This window comes from Tenrec ecaudatus, chromosome 17 (genome assembly GCF_050624435.1).
Source record: "Tenrec ecaudatus isolate mTenEca1 chromosome 17, mTenEca1.hap1, whole genome shotgun sequence".
In the NCBI taxonomy this organism is placed as follows: domain Eukaryota; kingdom Metazoa; phylum Chordata; class Mammalia; order Afrosoricida; family Tenrecidae; genus Tenrec; species Tenrec ecaudatus.
The window spans coordinates 30,986,977-31,000,111 of record NC_134546.1 but is presented as its reverse complement, the minus strand read 5'-3'; the positions used below and the strand labels follow the sequence as shown (position 1 = coordinate 31,000,111).

Sequence of the window (13,135 nt, the reverse complement as noted above, 5' to 3'; positions counted from 1 at the left end):
AGAAACATTGTATTGGAATACAGTTTACATGCTGAGTGTTGCTTTATTTTAAATCACAACTTACATTTGATATCATAACTTTCAAGTTAGGATTAGAGTTCATAGCCTGTATAATATCATGATTTGAAACTTTTAAAAAACTTTGATAGAATTATGTTTATTAATAATGGAATGTATTGTTTCTAGTTTATCTGTCCCATGGCATTCAACAGCATTTTCATGGCATATTTGCATATTTTAATTACATTACAAGAAGATCAGTTGTGGCATTGTGCATTGTAAATAATTGGAGAGAAAAGGCAGATACTGGAGGTGACATATGAAGTATTTTAAAAACCATCAAAACAAACCTTGACGCAGGCTCATTGCAGAAGCTGCTCCACCTCACACATAATGTTCCCATCTGCTCTCCATTAAAAGAACTGTTTTCACTTTTTTAAGTGACTCAGTAACTCAGAGTAGCCAGGAGTTGGGAGACAAAACCAAAAACCAGCTAGCATCAAATTCGTTCCCACACTGACGCTGCAGGGCCGAGCAGAACTGCCGCGTTTAGTTTCCAGGACGGTAAATCGTCTGGAGGCGAAGCCTCTCCTTTCTCCCACCGGGTGACTGGTGGGTTTGACCTTGGGAAGTAGTCCCATGCATGACCAGCGCCAGCACCAGGGCTTTGAGTTTGAGACTCCTGAACTTCACCAGTTGCCGAAAGCTCTCTGTCACTGGGTCCATGCCAATGTCTAGCAGCCCATAGGCCAGTGTAGACCTGCCTCCTGGGTGTCTGAGGCTGTAATTCTTTTTTATTTTAATTGTATTAAATGATTTTACTGGGGGCACTTACAGCTCTTATAACAATCCATCCATCCATTGTGACAAGCACATGTGTACATTTGTCGCCATTATCATTCTCAAAACATTTGCTTTCTACTTGAGCCCTTGGTATCAGCTCAGTTTCCTTCCTCCCCCCTCCCTCATGAACCCTTGATAATTTACAAATTATTATTATTTTGTCATATCTTACACCGTCCGACGTCTCCCTTCACCGACTTCTCCGCAGTCCATCCCCCAGGGAGGAGGTTATATGTAGATCCTTATAATCAGTTCCCCCTTTCTACCTCACCTTCCCTCCACCCTCCCGTAGAACCCGATCTTCTGACCTTAGGGAACAACCACAATCCTACCCACAGAGTAAAGCTTCTGACTGGTGTAAGAATGAGTCGCTAAGGTAAATGTTTAGAAATACTCTGTTTGAAGGTCTTTGCCTGTTACATGGAGTAACCCATAGGTGTCGGTGGAGTTGGCGTCAGTCACCGGGCCTCTTGCGTGTGACAGGGAGTGGGCGAGAAATGTGAGCGACCCTCCAGGGAGAGTCCCTGGATTCTAGGCCCTGGGTGTTAACATTCATGAAACCACAAAGTGGGGCGGGCCAGCTTCTCTCAGCTCTCTCTTTCTCATCAGGATCGTTGGTCTTGAATGCACTTTGTTGTTACTTGGTTCATGTGCGGATACGGGGGAATCTATTTGGCTGTGACATACACCAGCCATGTTTGTGTTATTCTCATGTGAGTCCATTAAAGAAGAAACGATTTCATTTTTGTATCAGAGGATACCTCAGGTTTCTGTGAAATAAATCACGTAGTGAAACAATGACTAGAAAAGTCTTTTAAACTATTTCACTCTCTCTTAATTTTCTTTTCTTAATCTTTCTCCCTTTTTCGTAGCTGATTTTGGAGTGTCTGCACAGATAACAGCTACGATTGCCAAACGGAAGTCTTTCATTGGCACACCATATTGGTAATTGTACTTTAATTGTGTGTTCTATCGTTAAAAGTGTTTTGACTAAACGTTCACAAAGTTTGAAATTGAAGCAGGTCAAGGGGTCTTCAATGAATTAATAAGTAAGGTAGATATTTCCACATGTGTGGTTTATGCAGCCAAAGTATATTCCACCATAACAATTTTCAGTCTACAGAAAAGGCTCTGAAACAGCAGTTCTCAACTTGTGGGTCAAGACCCCTTTGGGGTCAAATGACCCTTTCACAGAGGTCACCTAAGACCATTAGAAAACACGTATTTCCAATGGTCTTAGGAACCAAGACACTGCTCCTCTTTCCGTCTCCAAGCAGGTCCACCCACATGCAGATACGCCCACATACAAGTACCCAGCGTGAAGACTGTTACACATTCTACACCATGCTTCAAGACAAAATTTCATTGATTTGTCATTAGAAATAAATATTTCACAATATAGAATTACATATTGTCTTGTGATTAATCACTACGCTTTAGTTGTGTTCAATTTGTGACAATGAAGGTAATCCTGCATGTCAAATATTTACATTACAATTCATAGCATCGCAAAATAACAGTGATGAAGTAGCAATGGAAATAATGTTATGGTTGGGGGGTCACCACCACATGGGGAACTGTATGAAAGGGTCGTGGCATCAGGAAGGTGAGAACCACTGCCCTAAAGGTTAGGAACCTGATGTTGACTTTTGCACCTATACATTTCGCTTGCATTTTCACAGATTTTTTTTTTAATTTTTTGCCTTTCATTGCCTCGCTTCCAGTTAGTAGGGTTATAATTAATCTTTCAGTAGTCACTCACAGCCCTCCATTGCACAGGACCAGATCAAGTGCAGATCTCCCTCATCAAGTGTGACCCCTACTGCCCCCACCCCAGATCCTTTCTGCCAGCTCTTATATGTCGCTGGGTATTCCGTGACCGTCCTTTTACTTATTTGGTCCCGCAATAAGCGCTTGTGAGCAGTCACTGTGTGTTAGACGCTGAGCACCGGAAACCTGTTGGTGGGTAGGTCTAGAGCGTGTGTGAAGTCACAGCACACTGCAAGTCCTGCCATGGCCCCACTCTGCGCTACCACCCCCCCATGCCCTCCTAGGTGGACTGACCTCTCAACCATGTATTGTCTGAACCTGTGACATTTATTTGATATTGGGATATGATACATAGCATGTTGATTTGTCTATTTAATGAATGTGTATATTTAAAATCGTGTCCAAAGTGCTGTAACAAAAATTCTTCCATTTCTAGAATTACCCAGGATTTGTAGACTTGTTTGGGTTTGTTTGTTTTTAATACTTTATTGGGGGCTCTTACATCGCTTATCACAATCCAAACATTCATCCAGGGTTTCAAGCACATTTGCACATGTGCCGCAATCATCATTTTCAAAGCATTCTCTTCCCACTTGAGCCCCTAATATCAGCTCCCCATTTCTTCCCCTCCCTTCCCCACCCGCCGTTCCTCACGAACTTTTGATAAGTAATAGATTGTTATTTTCATATCTTACATCGTCCTCTGTCACCCCTCACCCACTTTTCTGTTATTCATCCCCCTGGGAGGGGGTTCTAGATCAATTCCCCCTTTCTCCCCCAATCGTCCCCTAATCTGGTATCTCTACTCTTGTTGGCTTTGGTGGGGTTATCTATCCTGGATTCCCTGGGTTGCAGACTCTTGTCTGTAGCAGTGTGCATGCTCTGGTCTAATCCAATTTGTAAGGTAGAATTGAGGTCATGATCGTGGGGTGAAGGAAGCACCAAAGAACTAGAGGAAAGTTGTGTGTTTCATCAGTGCTGTACTGCACCCTGACTGGCTCGTCTCTTCCCTGTGGTCCCTCTAAGAGGATGTCTACTTGTCTACAGGTAGGCATTGGGTCTCCACTACATGTCTCCCCCCACCCCCTGTTCACTTGGGTATGGTTTTGTTCTGGGTCTTAGATGCCTGATCCCATTGACACCTCATGATCACACAGGCTGGTGGGCTTTGTTGCTTCTGAGCTAGATGGCCGCTTGTTTATCTGCAAGCCTTTAAGACCCCAGATGCTATATATCTTTTGATAGCCGGGCACCATCAGCTTTCTGAAGATTTTCATTCTTCAATTCATCCAGTATTCCTGTCCACCCAGTGTGCCTATTGTATTTGCTGATGTGAAATTTCATAATTCATTAATTATTAAATTTGCTATAATAGTTCAACATCTTTAAATTTGATACTTTTTTCATTTTCTCTTTCCTTAAATTTCTTGGCATAATCCTTCCTAGAGCACACTTTCCTTTCATTCAAATCTAGCCCGTTTGTTCTCTTTATCCTGGCATTTTCTTTCTGTCTTAAATCCTTGATTAAGACTTCCCTCACATCCTCACTTCGTACAAAGATCCACCTCCACACCAGCCACGGCTGTCTGCCACAAGACAGAGGCCAGACTGGCCTCCACTGTCCAGTGGCCTTGGTCCTTTTGAACACCGTCAGTCCCTCTCACAGCACGCTATTCTTCCGCTCGGTTCAGCAGTCCCTTGCAATGGCTACAAAGAACTCACAGGCAGTGTTCGTGACATGGAGGTGTATGAGGGAAGTTAACAGGCTAGCGCAGGTCGGAGTCAAAACCATCAAGGAGACAGACTTGGTCCCACCGCAGTACCTTTCCTCAGCCAGCCACCTCTCTGGTCCTCAGCCTCTCAGCCGTGTGGTCCCTTGGCCTCCCGGCTGGGAAGGCTGTTGCTCCACTTCAGGGTCCCCAGACTGCTCCTCCAGGCTGCCTCATCGTCCCAGCAAGCTGCTCTCCTCCGCCTCGTCTTCTCTGTTGCTGTGGAGTAGAAGTGGGGTCCTGTGATGGACTCGGGTTCTTCCTCCCTGCTCCTGAGATGGCTCTCTCATACGCTGGAAGAATGCCAGAACTGCTAGTTCTTCGCACACTGCCATGTTTGCATGGCCCCACCCAGTCGTTTGATGGGCGTTTCAATGGCTGGGATGGAAGAGCTATACTAACTAAGCCATTGCGCTTCCCCACTGGGTGATACACCTCAGTGTATTTATTTTTGTTTTGCTTTTTGTTTCTACTGTCTTTACCAGCCTCTGGCTTTCTTTTCTAATCCGTTGTCTGAAACCTTTGTTTCAGCTGCAACATTGTCCAGTTTTTTCTTGTTCTCTGAATGTTTCTTTTAGAATGCATCATGTTCTGTTTCATGGGCATGGACTGCTTTGGTTGTTTCCTGCCTCCTCCTCCTCCTCCTCCTCCTCCTCTTCCTCCTCCTCCTCCTCCTCCTCCTCCTCCTCCTCCTCCTCCTCCTCCTCCTCCTCTTCCTCCTGCGGGCCAGAGAAGCTTCTCCTGGGAGCTCACTATCGGGGTGCACTGTTGGGACAGGGGCTTCCCTTAGATAACACTTGAGTCTTTTTTGTTTATGATGAAGCATGAGTAGCTGTCTTCTGCCTGGGAAGTGGAGTGAAAGCCTGGTTGCTAGTGATCTAAAACTGAGCGAGTGAAGAAATGTGGACACTCACTCTTTGTGTTCACACACTTTTTCCTTAATCTCATCCTCCTCTACTCCGTTTGTTCTTCACATCTCTCAGGCGGATGTCCTTGACCAATGGGAGTGCGGCAGACAGAACTGCTAGACCTTAGGGGAAGAGAGGAGAAATCTGGGGCTCTGTTGGCCCCTTTTGTAGAAGTGGCACACCACTTCTGTTTGGGACTCCAGCCTCAACTTCCCCTTTGTTATTTAGAATTCGGTGTCTAATTCCTCAGCCTTGGTGGGGCTTGTTGGAGGCTAGTTAGCTGGCTTGTGTAGGTCTTTTTCTCTGCGTGCACTTGGGTAGATTTTGCTCCGCCACTTCCTGTTCCTCTACCTCTGTTCCGTCTTTATGTGCTGTAGGGAAAATACGTCTCCTGGATTTTTTCAAAAATGGATGTGTATTTGTATTTCTCTCTGTGGTTTTTCTTGTCCTGGAGTGGCTTCTAAGAGGAATAAGGGCTTAAAAACCTATTATTTACTTATTTTAAGGTCATTTTATTGGGGGCTCTTACCACTCTTTACAGTCCATCGATTGTGTCAGACATTTGTTTATATATTGCCATCGTTCTTTTCTAGACATTTACTTTACTTTCTATTGAACCCTTGGGATCAGCTCCGCTTGATCCCCTCTCCCCCATGTTATTATTTTTAAGTGTTCTATCTCTGAAATTTTACTGTAAACATCTGGAGGACTGTTCTTATTGAATCTCCAGAATCTAGCTTGGTTCTGTACACATACTAAGTGTCTGATGGAACCGACCTGCAAGTCCAACTTCAGAGAGTACAAATGTATGCCATATCTTTTATAGTAATGTGGGAATGGCCAGGGAACCTGTGAAATGATGAATTTTTAGAACACTTTCACCCCACTTTTCAGCCCTTGGTTTTTCCTGTCTACCTTCCAGGGATTTAAAATAGAATAGAATCCCTCTAATTCAACATGATTAAGATTCATAGTTAATTCGCACAAAAAAAGTTTGTTAAAGTGGCCAGTCTCAAAATTAACATATCATATATACCTTAGACATTTTATTTCAGTTTAAGTCTTCTGTTCACCAATCTTTTGACAAGATCAAGGCCTCTGAGGAGATCAGTAGTTAGCTTTCCATTAAATTACATATTTAGAATAGCAAATATATTTGGAATAAACCAAGGTAAACCCATTTGATGGTGGCAGGCACATCACTGGCAAGAACAGAATGCCGTGAATTGGCAGGGAGCCGACAGCAGCTGGAACCATCTCTGGGTTTCTGTATTTAAGATCTCCGTTAACGTGATGAGAGCTACTGAAATGGAGGCCACAGAAGAGCAAGCCACGTGTCAGTAAGGCCTGTCCACCAGGTAGAAACCAGTCATCAATAGCATGACACCATTCATCTTTCACTTTTGTTATGAGTTTCCATGAAACTTCTTTTTAACATAAAAGGATTTTAAGACCACATGTTTTGAACATTAGTTAAAGGGGCTGACTTGGTGACAGTGAGTTGTTGTTTTTGTTTTTTAGTATAGTAAATAGTATCACAAAGCAATGCAGTAATCATTGGGATGGGCTTAGGAGCATGGAGGTGTTTATGAGATACTAAGGGCTAGAGGCCTTTGGAAAAGATATACTTCTTAAAGCAGTTGTCTTGACATATAATTCATATATCGCCCAGTGTAATCAATTTTGGAACATTTCCTTCAGTCTTGTGTTCATTTTTGTTCGCTACCCATTGCCATGCCCTAAGAAACTATTGATCTAGTTACTGCTTCGTATAAAGAAAAACATACCCCCAAATAACAACCACAGCTACGACAAAATAAAACAGAAGCAGAAAATAATGAAAACTATAACAAATTTATAAATGGGTCAGCAGGGAAAAGGCATGAAAAGATGCCAATTGTCACCTAGCTACAGCTGCACGGACCCACTTCCCAGGGCGCTCCTCTGATGACCGCTGTTCACATGGCCCGGTCAGTGGTCGAAGGGAATTCCCCAGTCTCAATCCAGGTGGGACCCTCCCAATGCATTACCTTCTTTTTTGTTTTAAACATTTTATTAGGGGCTCATACAATTCTTATCACAATCCATACATATACATACATCAATTGTATAAAGCACATCCATACATTCCCCGCCCCAATCATTCTCAAAGCATTCGCTCTCCACTTAAGCTCTTTGCATCAGGTCCTCTTTTTTTTTTCCCATTCCCTCCCTGCTCCCCCCTCCCAATATGCCCTTGGTAATTTATACATCGTTATTTTGTCATATCTTGCCCTATCTGGAGTCTCCCTCCCCCCCCTTCTCTGCCGTCCCTCTCCCAGTGAGGAGGTCACACGTGGACCCCTGTAATCAGTTCCCCCTTTCCAACCCACTCGCCCTCCACTCTCCCAGCATCGCCCCTCTCACCCCTGGTCCTGAAGGTATCATCCACCCTGGATTCCCTGTGCCTCCAGCCCCCATATGTACCAGTGTACAACCTCTGCCCTATCCAGTCCTGCAAGGTAGAATTCGGATCATGGTAGTTGGGGGGAGGAAGCATCCAGGACCCGGGGGAAAGCTGTGTTCTTCATCGGTACTACCTCGCACCCTCATTGACCCATCTCCTCTCCTGAACCCCTCTGAGGGGATCTCCATTGGCGGACACTTGGGCCTTGGGTCTCCACTCTGCACTTCCCCCTTCATTCAATATGGTGTGTGTGTGTGTGTGTGTGTATAAACATATACATATATAGACACACATATATATATGTATACACACATATATCTTTTTTTTTTCATGATGCCTTTATACCTGGTCCCTTTGGCACCTCGTGATCGCACTGGCCGGTGTGCTTCTTACATGTGGGCTTTTTTGCTTCTGAGCTAGATGGCCGCTTGTTCACCTTCAAGCCTTTAAGACCCCAGACACTATCTCTTTTGATAGCCGGGCACCATCAGCTTTCTTCACCACATTTGCTTATGCACCCATTTGTCTTCAGTGATCCTATCATGGAGGTGTGCAGTCAATGATATGATTTTTTTGTTCTTTGATGCCTAGTAACTGATCCCTTCGGGACCACTCGATCACACAGGCTGGTGTGTTCTTCCATGTGGACTTTGTTGCTTCTGAGCTAGATGGCCGCTTGTTTATCTTCAAGCCTTTAAGACCCCAGACACTATCTCTTTTGATAGCCGGGCACCATCAGCTTTCTTCACCACATTTACTTGTTCACCCACTTTGGCTCCAGCCGTTGTGTCGGAAGATTGAGCATCATAGAGTGCCAATTTAATAAAAGAAAGTATTCATGCATTGAGGGAGTGTTTGAAAGAGGCCCAAGGTCCTTCCGCCACCTTAATACTTAACCTATAAATATAGACACATAGATCTATTTCCCCATCCTCCTATATATATTTGCATGTACATGTCTTTGTCTAGACCTCCATAAATGCCCTTTGACTCCTAGCTCTTTCCTCCATCTCCCTTGACTTTCCTCCTGCCCTACTACCATGCTTCGTCGCCACCTGGGCTAGAGTATACCTCTTCTCTAAGCAAACTTACCCTTGATCATTTCCCACCAGACCTGCCACCTTCTATAAACGAGGTGCTCAGAATTTAAGCTGTTCCTTTCTCCAGTGTTGGGTTTTATTCTTTACAATCCTTGGATCACACAGGCTGGTGTGGTTCTCCCATGCAGACTTAGATGACACCTCACATAGATGGTTGCTTGTTTTAAGACAAGCCTTTAAACCTCAGATACCGCTTTCTGTCAGCCAGATACCATCTGATTTCTTCACCATATTTTGCCATAGTAATCCCTATCCTCGGTAATCTCATCATGAGGACAAAGATTGATTAGGTCTACCACTAAATGGGAGCTCAAACAATTGGACTTTTTAAATCCTACATACTTATTTTCAAAAATGAAGCCTCAGCTGAGATAGTGCTGGTTCCATGCCCCTCGGTTGGGAATACTCCTACCAGGTGTCATAGGTTTGGTTTTGTTTTTCCGGACGGTTTCCTTCAGGATGGCTCCGGAGGTCGCTGCTGTCGAGCGGAAAGGAGGGTACAACCAGCTCTGTGATGTGTGGGCAGTGGGCATCACCGCCATCGAACTGGCCGAGCTTCAGCCCCCCATGTTTGACTTACACCCAATGAGGTCAGTGTGCCGTGACTGTAGTCATTGACGAGCCTCGCTTCAGTCCAAGCTTGCTCCTCCCTCCTTCCTCCTCCCTCCTCCCTCCTAGGGCCCCTTATTATGAGATGCAGACTATATTCTTTTCTTTCAGAATACACAGTAATATAACTGGCCTAACTTTAAAATGTGAACTATGAAGATACACTGTATAGTTATTGGTTGACCTTTCTTCTTCCAGAGCATTATTTCTCATGACAAAAAGCAATTTTCAGCCTCCGAAACTGAAGGACAAAATGAAGTGGTGAGTAGTTTTGAGTTACTTGATGTCATGTTAAAAGGAACAAAAGAGAATTGAAATGGAGGTTTTTAATCTTTTTTAATGTCGTAGGTCAAATAGTTTCCATCATTTTGTGAAAATGGCACTTACCAAAAACCCAAAGAAAAGACCCACGGCTGAAAAATTATTGCAGGTATGATTTAAAATGTGTGTGTACATATTTATTGATTTCAAATCGTCATGTGTCCGATTTCTACTAAAGGTCTGTCCGATATTCCTTAATTTTATAGCACCCCTTTGTCACACAACCGTTGACCCGCTCTTTGGCGATTGAGCTATTGGACAAAGTGAACAACCCAGATCACTCCACCTACCATTATTTTGATGATGACGACCCTGAGGTAGGAATTGTTTCACCACATCTTTTTGTGTGTTCATACGTACGTATGTCTGTCTGTGTATATCTTCAGATTAGTTTTCTGAATTGCTGGGTCCAGTTTAAATCAAACTGGTCTAACTTGGAAACTCTTGAAGAGCAAGCACGTAACTCTTCGAATTTGTCTTCATTTCCCAGGGAGCCACATGCTGGGCATTTCCAATTGGCTTTCAGGTGACTGTGGTCTGAGAATGACAAGGCAGAACCACCTTCTCCACTTTTCAAAGCCACTGTAGTTACTTCAAAGCAATTATTTTAGATGAAATGGGCAAATGAATTCATTGGAAAAGAGAAAGTAAATCAGAAGCCCCAAAACAGGATATGAGAACAGGCTCTGAGTTTCTTTTCTGGTTTCTGATCCAAAAAGAATCCTCTGATCACACTTCGTGCATTATTAGGTGTGAACAGAAAGTTTATTAGAGATTTTGCTGTTGATTAAAATGGTCCCCTGGGTTTTAAGGTTAGCCGATAGTTGGCAGAGGGTAAAATAACCCCAATGGGAAGGACACCTTGTTAGGATGGAGCCTGGTGGGGCCACAGACTGGATATGGGGCTGCTAGCCGAGAGGTCCACAGCTGGAGCCCAGCGGCCACTGCAAGTGAGAGGCCGGCAACGAGCTGTAAAGGCTCAAGAACCCTTGGGAAGCGTCCTATAAGTTGGGATCAGATGAATGTCAGTGGGTTTGATGGTTCTTTTTGGTTTAGCACAGCCAGTACTTGTAGCACCTAAGATAGCCTCAGCCTATGCGACACCACAGCATTCTCCCTGAGGCCTGTGACCCAGGGATGGCCGTGGACTCATCCCAAGTCCGTGTGAGGATGCAGGGGACTTCAGCGACGCACACGGTGACTGACACTGGGGAATGATAGCTTTCAGTAGTCTGGAAGACGGCCAGAGGAAACCTCCCTCCTCACCATTTTTCCCTCCTGCTGTCATTGTACAGCTGCGAGAAACAGTCTATCTGCCCCTGTGTTCAAGGCCTGGAAAGGAATTTGGAAACGTAAGGAACTTAAGACATGTAAAGTATTTTTGACTTAAGAACATTAGTTTTTTGGTTTTATTTTATTTTTAATAATGAATGCGTTGTAAACTCTTTTAGTATAATTCAGTGTATAGATAACCCTCACTTTAGCAGGTGGTATGGTACATAGGCTGTACTCTGAGACCTTGTAAAGTCATCGATGAGAAAAATTAGGATGTTCTATGGTCTTTAACACTTGTTATCAAGGCCTTAAACATTTCCACTGCCGGCTGTAAATGTACAAAGCCCGCCACCGAGGAGTGGCCAGCACGGAACACTCCCTTTGGGTTACTGCGACTTTAAATCTCCATGGAAGCAGACAGTCTCAACTAAACTGCCGCATCGCGTAACTTGTGTTCAATGTACAACCCGGCACGCCCCAGGGCTCCTTAGAAATGTATAGGGAAATGATAACATTAATATCCATCTGGTGCATTGGCTTCTAAGTAGTTGACCTGTTTCGTTTCTATATTTACACAAACAAACCAACACCCACTCGTCAAGAATAAAGTGCACAACTCTTGCCATCTTATCATATCACTTCCTAATCCTGAACAATTATCCGTCCTGTGCCGTGGCCGTGGCACATCAACAGCGTAACCAGTTTAGATCAGCACAAGCACCTACGCCTACACCGCTTACTTAACTCCATCTCCAAACCCACCTTCTCATGAACTGCCGTCCTAGGGGAGTCTCGAGAGCCCTCGCAGCTAATACTAATGAAGGAAAAGACGTGTGGCCAATCAGAAACCTTCCCTGGCTTCAGAAGGACATGCCTTTGCTTAAATGGCAACTTTCCAGAACCTCGTCCGCTTTTCCCAACGCATTTCCTTAAAACCTCTGATAAAACTTCTTTCTCAAGGTAAAGTCTTGGGCATGAAATACCATTTGGATTTTTTAGTCATTCAGGGATAAGGCAATGTACAATACACTTTGCTTTCTGAGCATGACCCGAGGAACAGATGTGCAGGGGTCAGCACTCCTAGAGCTTGAAAGAAGTCATGTGTTTGGACACTGAACTATACCGGTAGGGGCAGTTAAGTGTTGGACTGCTAACCACAAGGTCAGCAGTTCAAAACCACCAGCCGCTGTGCTAGAGAAAGAATGAGGCTTTCTACGCCTATCCAGAGGTACATTCTTGGAAACCCACAGGGGCATTTCTGCCCTGTGGAAAAGTTGTTAAAAGTTGCAGTCAACTCGATGGCATAAGTTTCCTGCTGTTTTTTTAATTGAGAATTATGCATATCAAAACTGCAAAGTGACGACTGCCTATACACTAAATACTGCATTATTGCTTATTACCTCATTCGATTTGGTTGGTGTATTATGTATTATAAAGTTATTTTGTGTTCAAAGAGACTTAACTTCAGAAGCGGTCTAAGGAATAAAGATTCTTCTGAAGCTTTCACATACAGCAGGCAAAGAAATCAGTCTTTCTTTTCAAGAATATCTTGGTGGTTTTAGGACTGTAAATTGTTTTAAACCTCTCTGGTAAATAAATTCAAAGTTACAAAGGAATCTAATTATTTGGTGTAGGATAAGGGAGGACTTTTCTTCTCATCCTGGCTTAAAATAATATCTTCCCCAGAGAAAATGACCATCTTTTTATTTGTAAATGGTTTTTAATTATAATACCTAAGGACCATGTTGTCAAAATAGAAATGTATCTAACTGGCATTTCAACACTCACTGCTACTCATCCATTCGGTGGAAATCTACTGTAGTTTTTCAAATTAATTACAGGTTCAAGAATGGACAGAAGATGTTCAACTTTAACGTTGAACTTCTGTATCGTTTCTGCTTGACACTACACGCTGGAGTCAGGGAGTTGTTGTTCTTGGTGTAACATTCTTCCCCTGTGCGTACAGCATCACCAGATCTAGCAACGTGAAAGTCACCTGAGAAAGTACATCGTTCTCACAGATCACTGGGCTTCAGCCATGCTCAGTTACCCATAGCTTGTGTGCTAAGCCTGATGTGAGCGCTGGTTTGTTGT

The 13,135-nt window shown here is 43.8% G+C and overlaps 1 protein-coding gene across 3 annotated transcripts in view; it reads left to right on the top strand.

The window, feature by feature from the left end:
* The window catches only part of MAP4K3 (mitogen-activated protein kinase kinase kinase kinase 3), a 180,041-nt gene that overhangs the window by 107,452 nt on the left and 59,454 nt on the right, over positions 1-13,135 (top strand). For all 3 annotated transcript variants that reach the window (XM_075535824.1, XM_075535823.1, XM_075535825.1), the window contains 5 exons: positions 1,716-1,788; positions 9,295-9,426; positions 9,644-9,706; positions 9,794-9,875; positions 9,973-10,083. In XM_075535824.1, coding sequence (XP_075391939.1) covers positions 1,716-1,788; positions 9,295-9,426; positions 9,644-9,706; positions 9,794-9,875; positions 9,973-10,083 — 461 coding nt within the window. The remainder of the gene's footprint in view (positions 1-1,715; positions 1,789-9,294; positions 9,427-9,643; positions 9,707-9,793; positions 9,876-9,972; positions 10,084-13,135) is intronic.